Source organism: Nilaparvata lugens, chromosome 3, assembly GCF_014356525.2.
Source record: "Nilaparvata lugens isolate BPH chromosome 3, ASM1435652v1, whole genome shotgun sequence".
NCBI lineage: Eukaryota > Metazoa > Arthropoda > Insecta > Hemiptera > Delphacidae > Nilaparvata > Nilaparvata lugens.
The window spans coordinates 703,374-725,750 of record NC_052506.1 but is presented as its reverse complement, the minus strand read 5'-3'; the positions used below and the strand labels follow the sequence as shown (position 1 = coordinate 725,750).

The 22,377-nt window shown below is 34.4% G+C and overlaps 1 protein-coding gene across 1 annotated transcript; it reads left to right on the top strand.

Moving 5' to 3' along the window:
* The first annotated feature begins 5,181 nt into the window (after window positions 1–5,181).
* On the top strand, window positions 5,182–21,412 carry LOC111048161 (protein LZIC). The gene is made up of 5 exons (XM_039422572.1): window positions 5,182–5,502; window positions 13,519–13,654; window positions 14,069–14,224; window positions 17,015–17,147; window positions 21,303–21,412. The coding sequence occupies exons 1-5, from the start codon at window positions 5,402–5,404 to the stop codon at window positions 21,362–21,364; spliced, it is 588 nt and encodes a 195-aa protein (XP_039278506.1). The 5' UTR covers window positions 5,182–5,401; the 3' UTR covers window positions 21,365–21,412.
* The last annotated feature ends 965 nt before the right edge of the window (window positions 21,413–22,377 follow it).

Below are 22,377 nucleotides of genomic sequence, written 5' to 3'. Positions count from 1 at the left end.
TTAAATTATTTGCCGATAGATACTGAATTTATCAAGGATGGTTATAGGCATATTTGAAATTCAAGATCCCAGTAGGTCCAGTTTGTCAAGTTTTCAACTAGACCCTTGAGGACCACGGGTTACCTCTTGGTAAAAAATAGAAAATGTGATAACGTATGGTTAAACGAAATAGGTAGTAGAAAACATATCTCCATTGATGACGGACATGTAATAGTAAATATCGGGGCACCGAGTTTCGCTCGTTATTTATTTATTGATAAACAGAACACACTTATTTAAAATGATTGGGGAAGGACTAACAGGCACAGCCCAAAACTGTTTCTTCCCCGAATGAATTTTTATTTATACACTATAAATAGTCCAAGAAGTAGGTTATGTTCCATACACTTGAATTCAGGTCCAATTTTCAGTCCAAACAGAAAATTTTTAATTTAGATTGTTTACAAACCGAATTGAATAACAAAATAACACTCACTAATGACTTAAAACTGTAAAATAATGATTAACTTTGAAAATTATGATATAATCTAATCTAGAATGATATACCATGTCATGTCAACAAATCAGATTATTTTGATCAAGTCGATTAAAATTTTTAGATATTATCTCTCGTGAGATAAGCTGATTGATTCAACAGCTGGACATAATTCTGTCTCTCTCCCACACAGGCACTCTCATCTTCCGTTATCAACAGACGACAAAATTATCATGTGTTTTTTCAAGGATGAATAATTATTATCCTTTTCATGTCCTTCAGCGAGTTTTCCAGGGGATGAGACCTAGTGCAATCGAATTTTTATATCATAAACCTATTATGTTCCAAATTTCGTGAAAATCGTTAGAGCCGTTTTCGAGATCCGTTGGACATACATAACCATATTATAAATACAGAAATTGCTCGCTTAATATAATAGGATTTGTCCAACTAAACATTTGGTTTCAAAAATAACATTCTCCATTGAGATATTGATCATTTCTCTTGGAAGGCCCAGAAGATAACCGGATTTATCATTTTCTGGCTAATTCATGCTAAAATCTCAGGTGACCTTCTTGCTATTTTATACAAAGTAGGCTATCAGCCATTTTGTATAGCCACAAGTGACAGCTGTTATTCCCAGAGAAATGACACGTCATCGATTTGTCAACTGGATGGATATCATTTCACACTAATCTTATAAAATAGCAAACATAAAAAATCTGGTGTGGCGCACTCACACAACTTTCCTTGCCGTTATGAGAATTGATCACCTGACGCTAGTGTTCTCGCGCATCTCAAGTCTACTTATGAACAAAGATCTGAGCCAGCTGGTGACAGGACAATAACGCTGGAGACATACGAGGTCTGCTATCTCTCCATAGTGGATGATTTAATAGAATCAACGGTTGCCAACAGTTTGTAATTGGCTAATCACATTTTCTCGAATTTCGAGCTTTTTCAATTTTAGGTGAAAATGTTGCAGGACATTAATTGTAGAGATTTTCATGCTCAATCTTTTCCACTCGAAATTTTTTGTTTAAATTGTATCTGATACCTGATAATTGAAAATCTAAAATCAAACTTTGCATTGATGGGGCGGAGCTCCTGAAATTTTTACAGGTATGAGACTTATGGCAGTTGATAGAGCTTATCAATAACTATTTTAGGTATGAATTTAATCAAAATCGTTGGAGCCGTTTTTGAGAAAATCGCGAAAAACCCTGTTTTTGACAACATTTTCTACATTTTAGCCGCCATCTTGAATTTGATCGAAATTGTTCGTGTCGGATCCTTATATTGTAAGGACCTTACGTTCCAAATTTCATGTCATTCCGTTGAAGGGGAAATGAGATATCGTGTACACAGACGCACATACACTCATATACACACACACACACACACACACACACACACACACACACATACAGACCAATACCCAAAAACCACTTTTTTGGACTCACGGGACCTTGAAATGTATAGAAATTAAGAAATTGGGGTACCTTAATTTTTTTCGGAAAGCAATAGGTACTTTCCTTCCCTATGATAATAGGGCAAGGAAAGTAAAATGTAATGTGGCAATTGTACCAAGTCTTAATCAGTGAATCTTCTTTATTGTAAGTATATCGTTCATATTTTCAACACATAAAACTATAGGGATGATTTATTGTTCTATCCTACTCTCGACTTAATCGTAGAGAAAATATGGCAAAAGAAGATAGTCTATCCCAAGGTATGGGGCGTTAATGTTTCAAATTTCACTGTTAACTCAAGCCGATAGTCCTAGTAGTTCTTTTTTTGTGGAGCTATGTGACGCTGGTAGTCTCTCATACTGTGCCGTTCTCACACTCTCATCCGGCCTGAACAGTAATAATAGACAGTAGTCGACAGTAATCGGCTTGAATTAGCAAAAAATAGGCTAGAAATATGGAACAGAAACGACTTATACCTTGGGACATCTTCCTATGCTATCCTTTTTCTATGTAGTCTAGATACTTATTGGCTCCCTCACCCTATTATTGACTCGAATCTATGAAACTTAAATACAAAAAATATGATTATAAAAAATGCATTTAAAACAATTACGTCTCAATTTTTGTTTGATGTTAATTATTTATTTCATTGACAATTACAAATCATAATTATGAAAAAACACAATATTTCTATCCAAATTTGGCACAGTTTTGGGCTTTGAGCCTTTCCCAATCATGCATATAATTGAAAATGATATTGAATCCATCAATGTGAAAATAAATAAATAAAAAAAATATCATCTATTTTAAAATGCTGAGAAGAAAAGTATGCTATAGTATTATGATAGAAATAAAACTCGCACATGTACAATCCGTTATTGTGAGGTCCACGTTATAATGACAGTGGAGTGAGATAGAAGAATAGCGTAGCCGATTCTCTGCCTTCCCACTTCCATTTATAGAGGATAGCTGTTACCGTTATATCTGATGTAATATCAACAACTGTTCATTCTTGTTAAAAATAATCAATTATATTTTATTCGTCAAGAAGGTAAATCCTTTTATAATTAAATAATGAAGTTTCATGATTGAAATTGAATATTTTGACGATTAATTATATTTCTTCGTTGTTGAAAAACGGTCTGGCAACGTTGCAGAGGTTGAAAAGGATAGTGCTATCTGCTTTGGCGAATGATAGAAAAGGATAGCAACTCCACAGTTAATCAAATACTGCCATTATAACGTGAACTCACTATAGTATTAAAACATGCTCCAGGAACCGGTAATCAGTGTGGATGTGGATACACTCACACTGTATGTTTCATACTCATACACTCACATATACATACACACATACACTCACATAGTCTGACATACTACACTCACATACCGTCTGTGTCTAGTTATAAGACAAGTTTTGGTTTTGTTCAGTAGATGCCGGCAGTTTCAATAATGTTCCAAGGCAAACCAGTCGGCTACTTTCGATTAAAAGTATTATTTTCAGCTGCTCCTTCAATAATAAATCATATTTTCCAGGGAAGAATCCGATAATAAGATGCATTACCAGTGCGGGTGTTTCACTATATATTCTGAGAACTCAAGATGTCTCAATATTCTTCATTTCTTACTGAACAATGAAAATTAAGTTTGATTAGAGTTTTTTATTCATGTATGTTACAATATATACTGGCTTATACACTAATTTATATTAAATGATACTATTGAAAATTCAACGAATTTTACAAAGTATGAAAAATTAATCAATGGGAATCAAGATTCAATGTAATTTGAATATTTGAATAACGGTAATATGATATTGTAATGTAACTACGTACATAAATATATGATTAAAACTGTTTGGTAGTCGACATTATAATATTATTCTAGGATTTCAATTCTATTGGAGAGTTCAATTGCTTGGCTTGAATCACCACGATATCAAAAGCATTGTATGAAATTCATAGACTTATTATTTGATTACATTATAATATTATTCTAGGATTTCAATTCTATTGGAGAGTTCAATTGCTTGGCTTGAATCACCACGATATCAAAAGCATTGTATGAAATTCATAGACTTATTATTTGAGTCTCTTTTGAAGTTTGCAAGAAAATTCAATTTGAAAACAAAAATAAATATCAGCCCAGCAAATGAAGACAAATAAACAGAGGTTTGCGCAACAGTTCAAATTCAAATATTTTTTTATACCCTCAAGTATTTAGAGTGAAACATTTACAGTGAAAAACTCAATATTACGGAATTCCTCCACAAAGACTAAACGTCTGCGTGTGGAGGAGAGTTCCATAGACAACACAAGCAGTCACTACATAAAATAATTAGAAAAGATAAGCTTCAGAATATAATAATGGATTAAAATACAAATTCAAATAATAGGTCTAGTAAAATAAGAAATAAGAATTAATACTTAATTAAGGAATAAAATATAAAAAGAAAAATATTAACTAAACTTAGGATTGATTTTATTTAATCACTTTTTGCTATTATTATTTAATCCATTTTTTGATTTTATTTCTTGCGCAGGCCAAGAAATCCCAGGGAATGAAGGAGGCTGTGAGTTCGCGTAATGTAAGGGCAATCAAAATTTTGCAAGATATTAAAGTACTTTACATATTATAGAATCACAAAGTCCTCTTCTTACCACCGCTTGCTTGGATCCTCCCCAGTACCACTTCTCAAAGTTTGAGACTGCAAAGGTTTTGGGAATCGGGTATATAAACTCTCAAACAAAATATTAGTGTGAATTTGATTCTATTCTTTTAAGGATATATAGGTCTACTATAAATGTCCAATATAATCCTACCTTTTATCCTCTAATTAGAAAGTTATTTTCATACAAAGTTGGAAAATAATGAAATTTCCACTTCATAATTTTATATTTTGTTGAATAAACGTTTATGCTCGTGTTATACAAAACAAGTTAGTGTTCCAGATAAAAGTTCTAGCTCGTTTCAGGGCCTTTAAAATGATATATAATAATTTATTGGTTTTCAATTTCTTTTATTATAATCTTAATAAAATGTCAGTTAATTCTTGAGAATTGAGTCCAGTCACAGAGGAAAGAAACACTAGGCTACTTTATGCTTATTCCGTGGTCCAGTCAAGTACAGTAGCACAGTATACCTATTCTGTGACAGTAGGCTATCGTATTCAATGGATAAGTCGATATCAAATGTTCGACTTCCCACGCTAGTAGTGACTATCGATCTAGTGCCGAGTATCGATTTATTGTAAACGATAAACGTTACATAACCTATAAAAAATTAAAAATAATATTCAAGTTGATATAAATATACAATTTTTTTACTGTATTTTACGAATTGTAAAATATTATCAACGTTGAATGTAAAAACTTTAATTTGTCAGTATTTGATTTTAAATATAATTTACAGTCGGCAAATACATTGGGAGGTCTCTTTCAGTCAAAACATCAAAATGTCATCAAAAGGGATGGAAGAAACAGAAAGGCTAAAAAGTAATTTGAATGATCAACTTCAAAGACTGCTACTTCAGCTGAAGGATATTGAGGAATGCAAGTAATGTATCTTTATTTCAATTTTAATTATGACATTGTTTATTAAGAGTTTTGTGGTAGACCTAGCCGCTTTCTGGTCTTTCTTAGGAATTTGTTAAGCAGGTAACTTACGGTACCTACGGTAATTTGTGTGTTTAATTTGGATTTTAACTTGTTATTTTGTTTTATTCATGTTTAAATATTTGATCATCTTTTTCTTTGTCTCTCCCTTGTATACCTTAAAGCGTTGGGGTATTATTTAATCATCAATAACATATTATAATCTTTTTTTACTTACTTAGTACTTTTTTTACTTCTGTTGTCTTCGCCGCAGTCTGCTGACCGGGGAATTGTCATTGTCCCTTGAACGGGGTTTTCCACGGCACTAGCCGCTATCTGAGGTGGGTGTATGTATGCTCCTCGATATATTCTGCAACGGTGTAATAAGGCCGGTCCATTAGGTACCTCTTCAAACCCTTTGCTAGCGCGTTGTTGTTTTCTAGTAGTTTTAGACTATCTGGGAGCAAGTTGAACAGGTATGACCCTGCATAAGACGGAGAATCGCTGAGCTTTTTCAATCTATGTTGTGGGAGGTCTATATTGTGATTATGTCTTCATTGTCTTGTCCCATAGCTGTGCCTGTCTTGTCTCAAGATTGGATTTGATTTCTTGACCAAAATAACGACTTCCAAGATAGGCTATATATGGAGACTGCCGTTATTATTCCTGTTTTTTTGAAGAGTGGTTTGCAATGCTCAATGTATTTGGTTCTTAAAATATTTCTTATTGCTCTCTTTTGGATTTTCAGAACTCTCTCTAGATTTTCTTTAGCAGACGATCCCCAGGCAGCTATACCATACCTCAAGTGTGAGACAAATAGCGAGTGGTAGGCAGTTATTGCTGTTATATTTCTTATTCTCCTAATGACATAATGTTGCTGATGAATGTTTTCTACATAAACTCTCTATACCGTATGCTGTTTCCATGACAGGTGATTGTCTAGAATGACACCTAGAAATTTGGTGCATTCGACTGTTTGCACAGTGCTGTTTTGTTGTTTGTGCTGTACATGGTGAGTCGGCTAGAAATTTATGTGCACTGTTTTGTTGTTGTTTATTGCCAGTCTCATTTCGCTGCATATTAGTGATGCTTCTGCAAGTGTAGATTCAACAAGGTTATTTTGTGTCACATTTTTATTTGCAGGGAGTAGAATAGTGGTGTCGTCCGCAAAAAGAATGCACTTTTTGTTGCCTTGAAGCCTGTCTGGAATGTCGTTTATATATACTAGAAAGAGCAATGGTCCTAGAATCGAGCCCTGTGGCACACCCCTTCTTACAAGTCGGAATGACGACTTATATGAGTTTATTGATGTTTTTTCTTGAAAATCCAGTTCCACATACTGCCTTCTGTCCTTTAGATAATCTTCGATCCATTCTAGTGCACTCCCCTGGATTTCCATATATTTCAATTTAGTCTTGAGAATTTCCCAATCAAGGACGTCAAAAGCTTTGTGGATGTCAATAAAAATACCTGAGGCCAATTCTTTGTTTTCCCATATTTTGCATACGTCGTCACTCAAATCAGATATTGCTGTTGATGTGCTGTGGTTCTTTCGGAAGCCATGCTGATTTTTTGACAATAGTTTGTTTCTTTCAAGGTGTGTTATTAGCTGGTTAAAGTTATTCCTTTGTTGAAAAAGGGTTCATCTCTGGATTACAACAATTATAGGCCTGTTTCCATTATTCCTATAATTTCAAAGATATTTGAGATGGTACTCTATAAGCAAATCATAATCTATTTTGAAAGTAATTCACTGTTCACAAATAGTCGATTTGGATATAGATCTAAAAGAGGTACTCATGGTGCTATATCTGCATTCATGAAAAACTGTATTAACTGGCTGGATGGTAAGAACAAAGTTTCTAGTAGTTTTTATGACATGTCAAAGGCTTTTGACACCATATCTCATGAGATTTTGATAAAAAAACTCCAGTTTTATGGGTTTGATGATGTGTCTATTAAGCTCATGATTTCCTATTTAAGTGATAGATTTTAGGCTTCTTTTTATAAGGGTTCTCTTTCTCATTTTTTGAAGGTTCAGACAGGTGTACCCCAGGGTTCCACACTTGGACCTATACTCTTCATTATTTATACTAATGACTTGCCAGCTGCTATAAGTAATGGAGATATTAAGGCTTTTATGTTTGCTGATGATCTGGCAGTCCAGATTAAGTGTGAAAAGATTTTTACCAATTTGAATGTATTGGGGCAGATTAATGCAACTATTGAGGACTGGACAGCTGCTAACTTTCTTTGCCTTAATAAAGATAAGACCCAGTTGTTAGATTTTGACTTTGGTTGTAAGACAGATATTAGTTATGTAAAATTTCTTGGCATCACATTGCAGAGTAATAAGAAATGGGAAAATCATATTTTTTCATTGGGTAAGAAAATATCTAGAGGCATTTTTATGTTATGTAGATTAAGAAATATTGTTAGCATTGATGTGTTGGTAGCTGTATATTATGCTTACATTCAGTCACACCTGTTGTATGGTATTTTGGCATGGGGGAGAGATACCAATATGAAGAAACTTTTTGTTGTACAAAAAAGGGCCATAAGGATCATTTGTAAAGTAGATAGTAGAGCACATTGTCGACCTCTGTTTAAAATACTTAATATTATGACTGTTTATGCTTTGTATGTGTTTGAATGTCTGATGTATACCAGAAAAAATCTTTCCATCTTACCCATAAATAGTAATATTCACAATCATTTTACAATTCAAGCAGAAGCACTTAGATTATCACAGTGCAATTACCATTTAACTTTGAAAAGTTTTGTTGAATTTGGAAAGAGGTTATTTAATAAACTGCCTGCTAATATTAAAGAATGTGATATTAATAGTTTTAAGTTTTCCGTTAAAAAGATTCTAATTGACTGTTGTCCATATGGTTATGAGGATTTGTGGTGATGTCTGTGTATTTTCTTAACTGTGATATAACTGTTTTAAAAATGTTTATTATATTATATAGAATTTGCTTATCTTTGTCTTCTTTTGTATATATTACGATGTGACTGTGATGACTATAAATGTTTATTGTTATATTTTAGAATTTTTTATGTAATTGTTGACTTTGTCTTGCATTTTTGTTAAAGTGTTCTGACAATAAATGAATCTTGAATCTTGGTTGTAGGCCGCTCGTTCGATGATCTTGGAGACAACTGGCAGATTCGCTATTGGTCGGTGGTTTTGTGGGTCAGATTTATCTCCTGATTTATGCTTTGGATAAATCTTTGCTATTTTCAATTTATGTGGGAATTTTGCCTGTTTGAATGATTCATTTATTATGTGTAGGGTAGGTTTCTTTATTTCATTCTCGCAGTACTTCAGGATTTTACCAGTTATTTCATCATGGCCTGATGAGTTGTTTGGCTTTAGCCTTCTGAAAATATGGTGCAGGTTTCAGTGATGGTGTTGAATTGACAGAACACTTGGGCATTATTCTGAACCACCAGATCTTCTTTACCATTTTGGCTGCTATGTAGTTCAGTAATTGGTTGGGTGAAATATGTGTTGAAGGTATTGCAGATCTGATGTGGGTCAGTGATTTTTTCCCCTCAATAGTCAAGTGGAGGTTTTCTTGATGTTTGCATTTCAGTTTATTCCTTTCATCGTTTATTGTAGTTGTCCATAGCACTTTGGGTTTATTTACTGCCTGGTGAATCTTTCTGCTTAGCTGTAATTTCTTTTTGTTTTTTACTCCATGATCATAGGCTTTTTTCTTTTCTAGGTATGTTACTTTGTCATCTGTTCTACCTGTAAGTGTGTATTGATTATTAGCAATCTGTGTATTCCTTTTTAGCATTAACGTTTCATTATCCCAGAAAATAAGATTTTTAGTTGTTTTCATCTTCTTTGATTCTCTTGGCATGGTTTCATCAAGGTTGACTCGAAGGATCCTTAGAAAAGTATTGTATTTGTTCCTCCACAATATGAGATGCTATCACTGTTCCCCATTTAGAGTTACTGAGTTTGAGTTTCAAGTTTCTTAAGTTTGTCCTTGAGAAATTTCTTGCATATCTGTACGTTGCTGTTTTATGTGTCACTTCATATTTTATTTCACATAATATGAAGTGGTGGTCGGAAATTAAGTTGGGTTGTGCTGTTGCCTTTGCTCTTTCAGTTGGTATGTTGAGATAGCAGCTGTCAATACTAGTACTTGAAGTTTGGGTTTTTCTGGTGTCAGGTATGCCATATATGTAGCAGCCGTGTTGTCTTAGTAGGTTTTCCAGGTATTTGTAGATTTGTTTGTCTGTTTTGAGGATGTCTATATTAGTGTCACCCAAAACCAAGATGTAGTACTTTTTCTCTGAGAAGTGTTGTAGTAGAGTTCCTAGCCTTGTCAGGTATTCTGCTTCTGTTTTGGGATCGGGTGATCTACAGCAGCCCATGATTGCCAGATTTAGTTTTTTAATTTGTATTTCGATCGCTATGGTTTCGAAGATTTTCTCTATAGGTTTTTGCACTTCCTCTTCAAAAGTCAACTCCTTAGTGGATAGTGGAAAATTATTCTTTTTGAAGATGGCAATGCCGCCCCACATGTATACGGTTCTACTGAAGTGAGCGACAAGGGTATATCCCTGAAGATTTGTGTTGAGGAGCTCATCTGGTCTGAGACCATGCTCTGATAATATGACTATATCCGGGCTGTGTACACTCAATTAAATTTCTAGACTGTCCAATTTGCTCTGTAATCCTCTCTGAATATTTAAATGAAAGACTTTAATATTGTTTGCTTTGTTGCCCTTTCTATTTGTTTTGTTTGTATTTCTATTTCTTTGGTTGGTGTATATATCCGGTTCTCTGTTAAGGCCTATATCAGTGTTTTCAAGGTTTGGATGTTTATCAAGTTCTGTTCTGGCTATTGTTGTAGGGTTGGGTTGGGCTATTGGATCGATTCGTGTTGAGGGACCGCTACTTGACAGTTTAGGCACGTATGCAAGTTTTTTATTGGCAGCATTTCTTTTGATTTTAATATACTTACAATGCTGTCTGCCAGGAGACTTATTCCCTCATCATTCAACTGCACCCATCCCATCTCAAGTGCCTCCGTTTCAAGTTCTTTGTGTTGTCCATATAGTTCACCTTCCGCTGCTCACACATGAATTTCAGTGCACCATTTGTTTCGTCAATGAATCTGATACCACAGTCTTCCCGGTAGTGTATTGAACCATATACCAGTCAGTCCACGGAAATCTCTTTATATTAGCCTCCAGTGTCAGCCATAGTGGCCTCATTACATGGTTGGGTGTTTCAGCCAGTGGGACATTATTTGATCCAATGTTGATGATTACCTTTCGTGGCATTGTTTCCTGTTTTGAGAGGTATCTGCTGACATCTTGTATTTTTCCTGTAGGTATGTATTTTACATTTGCATACTGGCTAATTTTTTTACCTACAATACTGCCGATGTCTCTCAACGAGAAGTCTCCAATGATCAGGTGATCGGGCTCCTTTTTTATGTTGGCTCTCTGTTTCTCCTGATTTGCTGCTGTTTTTCGAAGTATGAGTTTGATCAGACATTGGCTGGAGACTTTTGCTGTTTTTTGTCTGCTTATTGTTACTTGTCCCACTCCGGTCGAGGTCGATTTTCTGAGGTGGGCTAGCGTCAACTCCAAGGTTTTGTCTATTTTTGGTTTTATCTCCTCCATCATCTTCAGCCTCCAACAGTAGAGTAACAGTATCCTTTTCAGCCTTTTTCCGTATTTGGCATGGCTCGGGGTACATACCCTGTGTGAAATCATAAATCACTTGCTCCAGTCTATATACAATATCAGTTTTTCTAGCTAGTGCATCTGAGAGTTTGTCATTTTCAGATTTTAGTATTGTAACTTCTTTCTTATAGTTGTTTATGTCGTCAAGAAGGATTTTGATTATAACATCAAATTGTTCGTCATGCATTACGCTGTTTTTCTCATCTGCGCAAGTATTTAAAATTTGCTCAGAGTTTGAGCTGTCGGATTTGTTTAGCAACATTGATACATGCATTGCTTCGTCACTTGGAATGTTTCTTACACCTTTCACACATCCAGGAATTTGCGTCGGGGGACTCTTTCTTCATTTGATCATATTGCTCGTCCGTTATACCTATTGCCTATATTGAATGAAAAAGACTAAAAGACTAAGACATTGTCAAAAAACCACTGATTTATTGATAATTAGAAAGACCATTGTTTATCAGAGATTGACAATGGTGTAATAACCGAAACCGGTCTTTCTAATTATCAATAAATCAGTGGTTTTTTGACAATTTCTTAGTCTTTTTCATTCAATATGAATAATTACCACAATATCAACTTCTCAACTACACAAAAAGTATTGCCTATATATTGTGTGTGGAACCACACTCCCTCATCACAGCTACAGGCCACAGCCTTATCATCGTCTTTAACTGGGTTTTTGCAAAATTTGCTCACATATTGTTCCGAACTTACTTTTTCCGTAGGCATCTCTGTAGTTTGTTTATTCTGTTTTCTTCCCATATTTATTTAATTCGTTTTTATGGTTATTGTTTATTTTACGGTGCAAAAGTACCAACTTACGTTATTATCAGATTATGTTTTGGCAACAGATTCGATAAACAATAATTACAGAGGAATAGCAGCAGAAGGAATAGTATCACGGCAGCAGAATAATATCGCATTTAAACAAAAATTCTACGAGAAATGTTCTAGAACCATTACAAGTTGCAAAACAATTATTAATACTGATGAAAGCAAACGTTATGAATTTTCCTAGTATTTGAATAAAAAAGGTTAAGAACACTTTCTCGCTAAGTTTATGGTTCAATCCAACTATTATTACATTTATGAATCATAAAATTTACGATTTGCCCAGTTTCTTAAAATAGTTTGTCAGTAGATAATTCAGTATTTCAACTCACTACCTGCAGAGGTGAGTTACTACTGGATTTTTTATGTTGGCCACTGGTTATAGTTTCATAATAATTGATTATTATTGATTGTAATTACTTTTCAATAAAATATAAATCACTAATAGATGCAAGTTCACAATAGAAATTATTTATGAAAGGCAATAATACAGTATTCATTCAGGAACAATCTCACCAATAATTCCAACTTCGTTTTTAGGTTACTCCGGTTTGATGTAATTTGCTAATTTTCTATATTTATACTCGTAGAAATTTATTTTAAAAACATATTTGTACACTGTAATGCGTCGTAAAAGTAGATAAAAATTAGTTTTGATCGCAGTTTTAAAATAAAATACTCAAATTGGTGCTCACAATCCAAGCTGTAGACACCCCTTTGTATACTTTGCATATATAATGTCGTGATGAAGGCCAGGTTTTCCTGGATAGATCGTGTCAAGTAATTAAAAACAATATTCACAAACTGTAGCACTGTAGGCAGTATCACAGTCCAGCAAAGCTCTCACTAAAGAAATCCTCCTACATCAGATAAACCGGAATCGGCTATACTCTATAAAAGACAGTGGCAAAGCAGAGAATGGCAAAGCTGTTCTCCTATATTTCTCCACTATCATTATAACATGGAACTCACCAAAGTACAGGAAGAATGTTATGAATTATCAAATTCAAGAGAAAAAAATGAGCACTTGTAATGTATTTTGTAGCAATGGACAAATAGAGAGAATGTTATAATATGGAGACATAGCTTAATACACACCTAGTCTGACACTTGTAATAATAGAAACCATGAGTTATCCTGTGATGCGGTAACTAAATTTAGTTTTAATATTTAAATGAGGCATCAGATTATAATGAAACTGCAAAGATATCGAGTACATTCTCTTCTTCCCTCTAGCTTTTTCGTCTTCACACTTAGCGCCGGTTAAATTTCACGAGAACAAATCAGAGGAGCCTTCTTTTTGGTTCTCGAGAAATTAATCACAAATAAAATTTAACCGACCTTTGGGCAACCGAACATCACTCAGTTTTCTAACTGTTTAATGAATTAAAAATCTTTTTCTTATCCTAAAATTTGTTTTCAGAGATGAGCTGGATGCTGAAGACTATGAAGAAACCAAAAATGATACAATTGAGCAGCTACAAGAACTCAATGAGCGTATCTCAAAAATGATGGCGGGGGATATTACTCTGGTGGACCACTTCAGCGCTATGCAAATGGTATGTAATCGTTGAATACAATTTTTAATACGAGGGTCATTTTTTCAACCTCCGATCACATATCATAAAGCGGTAGGAGGTGATAGATGAACAGCTTCATATCCTCACCAAATGCCCTGTGATCGTTGCGGCCAGATCGTCAATTGTCGAGTAATCGACCCAGAAACATGGTCGCTTCACTTGAGTCTACCGCCAGAGCTCTTGTGTAGCGTTGCTCGTTTCTGCAATCAAAATTTTCTCAATTCTAGGTCTGCACGTTTGAAAATGTCTCCTAACCATTCAAATGATTAGTTCATTAACACCCTATAATGTTTTTCTCTTCTATTCCTGCAGGCCTCAAAATTTCTCCCAACAGTTTGAAATTATTAATATTTGTTTCTAACTTTGTGACAAAATTAATTTTCATTTTGACAGGCAACAGCATCGGCAATCAGCGCAGCGTTTAGGACGCCGGAAGTGAAACAGCTGTTTGCGAAACAGGAACCGGAACAGCTGAAACAGCGGCTGGAACAGCTGGAGAGGGACCACAAGCTAGGGCATCTTGATGCCCTCACTGTCAAGCGTAAAAAGGTATTCGAATCCTTGCTACTTATAGTATGTTGTAATATCGGGGCACCAAACTTCGCTCCGGAGTAAAAAAAAGCATAAAAGCATAACCACAATTGGTTGGGGAAGGACCAACAGGCACAGCCCAAAACTGTTTCTTTCCCGAATTTTTATGTATACACTACATATTTAATACGGTAGTCCAAAAAGTAGGTTATGTTCCATACACTTTTCAATTTCAATTTTCAGTCCAAACATTTGAAAACAGAAAAGTTCGAATTTAGATTTTTTCACAAACCAAATTTAATAACAAAATAACACTCACTAATCACTTGAAACTGTAAAATAATGATTGGTTTTGAAAAATGTTATATAGGTACCGGCACTCTAATTTAAATAAAAAAATAATGGATCTTGAATAAAATCATTTCATTAGTCATGTCAACAAATCAGATAAGGTTGATCAAGTCGGTTTATTTATAATTGATAGATAATTATACTTCTCATGAGATCCGCTGATTGATTCAACATCTGAACATTATTCTGTCTCTCCCCCATACAGGTACTCCCATCTTCCGTTATCAACAGACGGCGAAATTATCATGTGTTTTTCCAAGGATGAATAACTATTATCCTTTTCATGTCCTTCAGAAAGTTTTTCCAGGGATGAGACCTAGTGCAATCGAATTTTTATATCATAAACCTACTATGTTCCAAATTTCGTGGAAATCGTTAGGAAGCCGTTTTCAAGATCCGTTAGACATAAATAAATAACCAAATATATAAATATATACAGAAATTGCTCGCTTAATATAATAGGATAGTGTAGTCCACGTTATAATGGCAGTATTTCATCAATATTGGTGTTGCTCTATCATTCGACAAAACAGATAGCGGTATCTTTTTCTAGCTCCACAACTTTGCTAGATCGTTTTCTACAATGTAAAAATATAATTAACAGAATATCTGTTAATTTAATTAATTAAGTTGTGTTAATTAAATTGTTGGTCCCGGCTGAAGTATGAAAGTCGTAAGGCCCATTGACGGCTTAGGCTCAACTCACACGACTCAGGACGAGAAGAGACTAGTCGAGAACATGTGTTTTCAAATGGTGACAGTCGCGGAGACTAGAATCGACTGGTCTAAGTGTCACCATTTGGAAACACATGCTCTCGACTAGAGTCGAGTCTCTTCTCGACCTGAGTCACGTAAGTGTGAGTTGAGCCTTGAATGGTATATTTTCAGTTTGTCAAGTTTTAAAATAGACCCTTGCGGAGCACGGGTTACCTGCTAGTTATGAATAAATACCACCACATCTCACAATATACTGTGTCAAAATCCAGTCAATCTCTCAATGTGTTACTATTCCCAAACATGAATTGAATAAATTCATTAATGTTTCTTAGCTTAATCATCCATAATATGAATCACTTTTAATTTTTTTTTAAATATTTTATTAATTTCTAGGCTATTACAGCTTAGTATGCAGCATGGTTTAGATATACTGAAAAGGCTCAGTTATTTGAACTCTTTAGGGTTCAAAGGTACGCGACGTAAGGAGCGTCGAAGGATTCTAAACGCTGCATTTAATATAGGCCTACTGGGTGTTCTGAAAAAGGTGCCCATAAGTCAGAGCGTGATTCCTCTCATCAAAAGAAGAAAAAAGTTCAAATTAACATATGTTCTAAACTACTTAGTTACCAAGTTATACAGAGTAGAAGATTTCAGTTCCCTTGCCGAAACGAAGCCCTACGGGTATTTGTTGGCTGTTAATTAAGATGTTCAATTTAGTGTACTTTATGTAAAATAAACTGAGAAATTGAATAGAACCGTTTCCAGACCTGTAGCTACAGTTATTTTTAATATATGTGACGAAATACGCGAAACTTGGTCCCGAAAAACAAGTTCCTTAAAGGTTTGAAGTAAATTCACTATGTTAAATGTACAATAAACACAAAAAAATTTCACAGACCTTGTCGAAAATTTAATTTCGAAAAGAAAGATGTAAATAAGTCTATAATAGACAAACTCCACCTTAAAAAAATAATCCTTAATTACATACAAAACGCACATGAAAAATAGAGAGCTTAACAGATTTTGTCTATTTTTCATGCGTTTTGTATGTAATTAAGGATTATTTTTTTAAGGTTGCGTTTGTCTATTATAGACTTATTTACATCTTTCTCTTCGAAATTAAATTTTCTACAAGGTCTGTAAAAAATATGTTGTGTTTATTGTACATTTAACATAGTAAATCTACTTCAAACCTTTAAGGAACTTGTTTTTCGCGATTTTCTCAAAAACGGCTCCAACGAATTCGATCAAATCTATACCTAATATAGTCATTGATAAGCTCTATCAACTGCCTCAAGTTCCATATCTGTAAAAATTTCAGGAGCTCCGCCCCATCTATGCAAAGTTCGATTTCAGATTCCCAATTATCAGGCTTCAGATACAATTCAAACAAAAAATTCCAAGTGGAAAGATTGAGCATGAAAATCTCTACAATTAATGTTCAGTAACATTTTCACCTAAAATAATTGAAAATAAGCTCGAAATTCGAGAAGATAAGATTATTCCAATTGCAAACTGTTTGCAACTGTTGATTCTATTAAATCATTCACTATGAAGAGATAGCAGACCTCGTGTTTCTCCAGCGTTATTGTCCTGTCACCAGCTGGCTCAGATCATGGAATAGTAGACTTGAGATGCGCGTGAACACTAGCGTCAGGTGATCAATTTTCATAACGGCAAGGAAAGTTGTGTGAGTGTGCCACACCAGATTTTTAGAAATAGTTGATTTTTGTTTTCCAGGTGGAAATTCTCACCACTCTACGTCAGATGGGCGAAAAACTGTCTGCCGCCGATTTACAGTTGATTGCTGAGTTGGAAAAACAAAAGGAAAATCCACATCAGGCTGGTTTTCTTCACATCACTAATGAAACAGGTACAAAATTATCTCTTATCCTATAATGTTAGCAGATTGATGCGATAGTGAGGTCCACGTTATAATGGCAGTGGTGAAAGATAGGAGAAAAGCGTTGCCGATTATCTGCCTTTCACTACCTTCTATATAGGATAGATTGACTGATGTAGTATTAACTGTTCATTCTTGTTAAAAATTATAAATTATATTTTATTCGCCAAGAAAATGTATTTTTCAATTGTTGACTAATACCATAGCCACCTCTAATACAAGGCCCCGGCCTACGATATTGCAACGTCGCAGTGTAGGCCTAGAATTTAATACATGATTGGTGAAAAAGATTTTAAAAAATACCAGCTGATCTTTTTCACCAATCATGTATTAGATTCTAGGCCCACACTTCGACGTTGCAATATCGTAGACCGGGGTATTATGAAATGTATTAGAGGTGGCTATGCTAATACATATTCATATTAAAAACAGAAAGGCAACGTTGTGGAGCTAGAAATGTATATCGCTCTCTGCTTTGTCGAATGATAGACAAGGATAGCAACACCAATGTTGATCAAATACTGCCTTTGTAACTTGGACCTCACTATGGTACAGCACCTGTGATGGGATTTTCATAATGAACAGATTTATTATTGGTGATAGATTTTACAAAAAAAAAATTAACTTGAACAGTCGTAATTTATAACATATCATACAACCTTAAGAACTCATTCTTTGATGTAGGGTATACTGGAAACCGTTCTATTTCCTTGATCTTCCCTCTCAGATGTACCTCAAGTTTATTAGAATGCTTTCTATCCGTATAATAGTATCTTACGTCACAAGGATGGGAAGGGGTCTTTTGCAGTGCTCGAATGAAATTCTGGTCTCGGTCAACGCCTCGACTAGAAACATCATTCTCGCCTGCAAAAGGCCCCTTCCCGTCCTTGTGACGTAAGATACTATTGTGATTTCGCGAAGGAGTTGGTAAATTTACAGATTGGTGGAGTATTCTATACCACCATAGAGAAAATATAGCAAAAGAAGATAACCCATGGTGTTGTTGTGATGATACTGTATCATATTGTGTTCATACTGTATCTTGTGTGGTGATACTGTATCATTTATGGTGATACCATAGAGAAAATATAGCATATAAGAAGATATCCCATGGTATAGGGCGTTTATGTTCCAAATTTCACTGTTAACGCAAGCTGATATTCCTAGTAGTTCTTTTTTGTAAAGCTATGTGACGCTGGTAATCTCTCATACTGTGACGTTTTTATACTTTCACCCGGCCAAAACAGTGATAATAGACAGTAGTCGACAGTAATCGGTTTGAGATAACAGAAAGCCGGCTTGAAATTTGGAACATAAACGACCTATACCATGGGATATTTTCTTATGCTATCTTTACTCTATGATTTACTCTATCTTTACTCTATGAAACACAGGATTATGTTTTTGTAGAGAGATCCCTGTTATAAAGCCAGCACCTGATTAGTATTTGTTTTTTTATCCTTGTCTGTCATTAGACAAAACAGATAGCGCTAACCTTCTCTACCTCCGCACTATTGCCAAATCGGCTTTGGCTATGAATGAACTACAATTTTTTTTGTAATTCATAATTTTATGTTAAATATATCATTAGATGATGTGAAAATATATTCACTTGCGAATAATAGTTATTTGTGCAACTAGTGCGCAAAGTGACAGTTTGCTGCACCGAAAGAAACGTTTACGCCCGAGCCGTAGGCGAGGGCGGAATGGTTTCTTGAGTGCAGCAGAGGAACTTTGCGCACGTATTTCACATTAAGTTTTTCCTACAGTTACCATTGAATATGAGAAGTGGGTAATTATGGGTAAAATTGCCTGAAATCCATCAAATGTATTTCTGTGTAATTTTATTATTGATAAAAACCTTAATCCTAAAATCCTAAAGTCCTCGTTGTCCTTGGTTATAATATATAATGAATAATAATTAGCTCGTTGTGCTTCGTTGCACCTCTGCTCACTATAGCAGCCACAGCAGTCACTGTTACCAACTTCATTTTGATTTTGCTGCACTAGTGCTCCATATAACCTACTAAGTATTTTGCGTTGCCATGTTGCAAATCTGGAGTGCAGAAAAATTTTTCCCGCACTAGAGCGGAAAAGTGATTCTTTGCGTTCTGTAATCAGTGCAGCAATGGCCACTTTTCAACGTAACTGTAGGAAAAATATATTTGTACATTATTAAACAAGAATCAGATATACTGGAATAACCTGAATCATAGCCTGCTATCTAATATAGAAGGCGTTGAAAATTGAGAATCGGCAACCCTGTTGTCTTATATTTCATTTTGTAGCCTGCTTTCCAATATATAAGGCGTTGGAAAAAGAGAATCCCATACTTTTATATTCTTATACTCAGGGGGTCTGTAAGAATCCTTCTATATTCTTATAATCAGGGGGTCTCTAAGAATCCTCCTGTATTTTTATAATCAGGGGGTCTCTAAGAATCCTTCTATATTCTTATAATCAGGGGTCTCTAAGAATCCTTCTATATTCTTCTAATCAGGGGGTCTCTAAGAATCCTTCTATATTTTTATAATCAGGGGGTCTCTAAGAATCATTCTGTATTTTTATAATCAGGGGGTCTCTAAGAATCCTTCTAAATTCTAATAATCAGGGGGTCTCTAAGAATCCTTCTGTATTTTTATAATCAGGGGGTCTCTAAGAATCCTTCTGTATTTTTATAATCAGGGGGTCTCTAAGAATCCTTCTATATTTTTATAATCAGGGGGTCTCTAAGAATCCTTCTGTATTTATTATAATCAGGGGGTCTCTAAGAATCCTTCTATATACTTATAATCAGGGGGTCTCTAAGAATCATTCTGTATTTTTATAATCAGGGGGTCTCTAAGAATCCTTCTAAATTCTAATAATCAGGTGGTCTCTAAGAATCCTTCTATATTCTTATTATCAGGGGGTCTCTAAGAATCCTTCTATATTCTTATAATCAGGGGGTCTCTAAGAATCCTTCTATATTCCTATAATCAGGGGGTCTCTAAGAATCCTTCTGTATTTTTATAATCAGGGGGTCTCTAAGAATCCTTCTATATCTTATAATCAGGGGGTCTCTAAGAATCCTTCTATATTCCTATAATCAGGGGGTCTCTAAGAATCCTTCTGTATTTTTATAATCAGGGGGTCTCTAAGAATCCTTCTATATTCTTATAATCAGGGGGTCTCTAAGAATCCTTCTATATTCTTATAATCAGGGGGTCTCTAAGAATCCTTCTGTATTCTTATAATCAGGGGGTCTGTAAGAATCCATCTATATTCTTATAATCAGGTGGTCTCTAAGAATCCTTCTGTATTTTTATAATCAGGGGGTCTCTAAGAATCCTTCTGTATTTTTATAATCAGGGGGTCTCTAAGAATCCTTCTATATTCTTATACTCGGGGGTCTCCAAGAATCTATTACAAACTTATAGTAAAATAAAAGACTAGAAATATTATTTTCACACTGGAGATGACATCAAGGTGTTGAAACATGTTTAATAAAACTTTTAGTGCCGGTTGCACAAAAACCAGTTAAATTTTAATCGTGATTAATTCCACGAGAACCAATCAGAGAAGCAGTCTTATAAAAAAGGCCTTCTCTTATTGGTTCTCCTGAAATTAATCTCGGTTAAAATTTAACCGGCTTTTGTGCAACCAGAACTTAAACTTTAAAGTTCAAGGTCCAGTTGCATAAAAGCCGGTTAAATTTTAATCTTGATTAATTCCACGAGAACTAATCAGAGAAGCCATCTTATAAAAAAGACCTTTTCTGATTGGTTCTCCTGAAATTGATAAATTTGTGATATTTTAGACAATATTCTAGTGTTTCATTATGAATTAATATCACTATATCTCACCAACAACCTGTATCTAAAGTCAAACTCAAATACATTCCCCGTACAATGTTCAACAAACACAGTATTTTCAATTACCAATAATATAATAAAAAATGTTATAGAAAATGAATCACTAATACCCTTGTAATATTTTAATTTAAGGCATTCAATAATACTGGTTTCAGGAATCATCCCATTCTCAAGAATTGATAATTAATTATTATAAACTTAAATAAGTAACTCTATTAAAAATGTTATTAATTACACATTATTAAATTGATAATTTGTTTATTCCCTTCAGATGTTGGAGAAAAAGCATTGGACCTAGCCAGATTGGAAGCTAAGTCTTTGGAGACACCCTAATAATTGTAATTTTTGTAAATCAAATAAACATTAATTTTAAACCAAAAATCACGATTTCAAGTTTCTAGATTTACAGTGCCTTTCCATAATTTACTTTCCGGTGATATTAATGTCTGCACTAGTGCGCAAATTGACATAATTTTTCCGATGGGTCAAAAAATGTCTTTCATTGTAGAATATGGATATTTAGTGAGATCCACGGTATAAAGTCAGCCTCTGATTAACATTGGTGTTGTTATAGCATGTAGCATATAGCTCTATCCTTTTCTACCTCCCAACGTTGCCTGATTGTATTTGGACCGTGTCGAAATGTAATTACCAAAATATTCAATCTAAATTTCTAAAATTTATTATTGAATCATTGAAAAATATATTCTCTTGACGAATAAAATAAAGTTGATTATTATTAACTAGAGTGAGCAATTGATGTATTAGCCATTTAAACTAAAACAATACATACATTTTAATAAGAGAGGCATATAACCTAGATTTCAAATCAATCACAAATAAGAGCAGAAACAAAATATACATAATAATACAAACAATACAAAAACTCATAACTTAAATATACTATCATTAATTAATATGATGTACTATACTATTAAACGAGCAACTTCTGTTTAGATGTTTGGATGTTTATATGTTTGTATTTCACCGGATCTCGAAAACGGCTCTAACGATTCTCACGAAATTCAGAACATAGTAGGTTTATAATATAAAGATTCGATTGCACTAGGTCTCATCCCTGGGAAAACTCGCTGAAGGACATCAAAAGGATAATTATTATTCATCCTTGGAAAAACAGCTGATAATAATTATTTCGTCGTCTGTTGGTGATGGAAGTGAGTGAGCGAGTTCATGTGTGTGGGACTGTGTCAAAATTATGACTTAGCTGTTGATCTTTTGTCAGGTACTTAGTGCCGGTTGCAAAAAAGACGGGTTATTTTCAATCCTGATTAATTCCAGTAGATCCATCTTTTTGAAATGGTCTTCTCTGATTTGGTTCACGTGAA

What these genes read in the sequence shown, in the direction of transcription:
- LOC111048161 (XM_039422572.1), top strand. Translation starts at nt 5,402, where the DNA reads ATGTCATCAAAAGGGATGGAAGAAACAGAAAGGCTAAAAAGTAATTTG. An exon ending in ACTTCAGCGCTATGCAAATG is followed by an intron (nt 13,655 to 14,068) that starts GTATGTAATCGT and finishes TCATTTTGACAG; the next exon opens with GCAACAGCATCGGCAATCAG. An exon ending in TCACATCACTAATGAAACAG is followed by an intron (nt 17,148 to 21,302) that starts GTACAAAATTAT and finishes TATTCCCTTCAG; the next exon opens with ATGTTGGAGAAAAAGCATTG.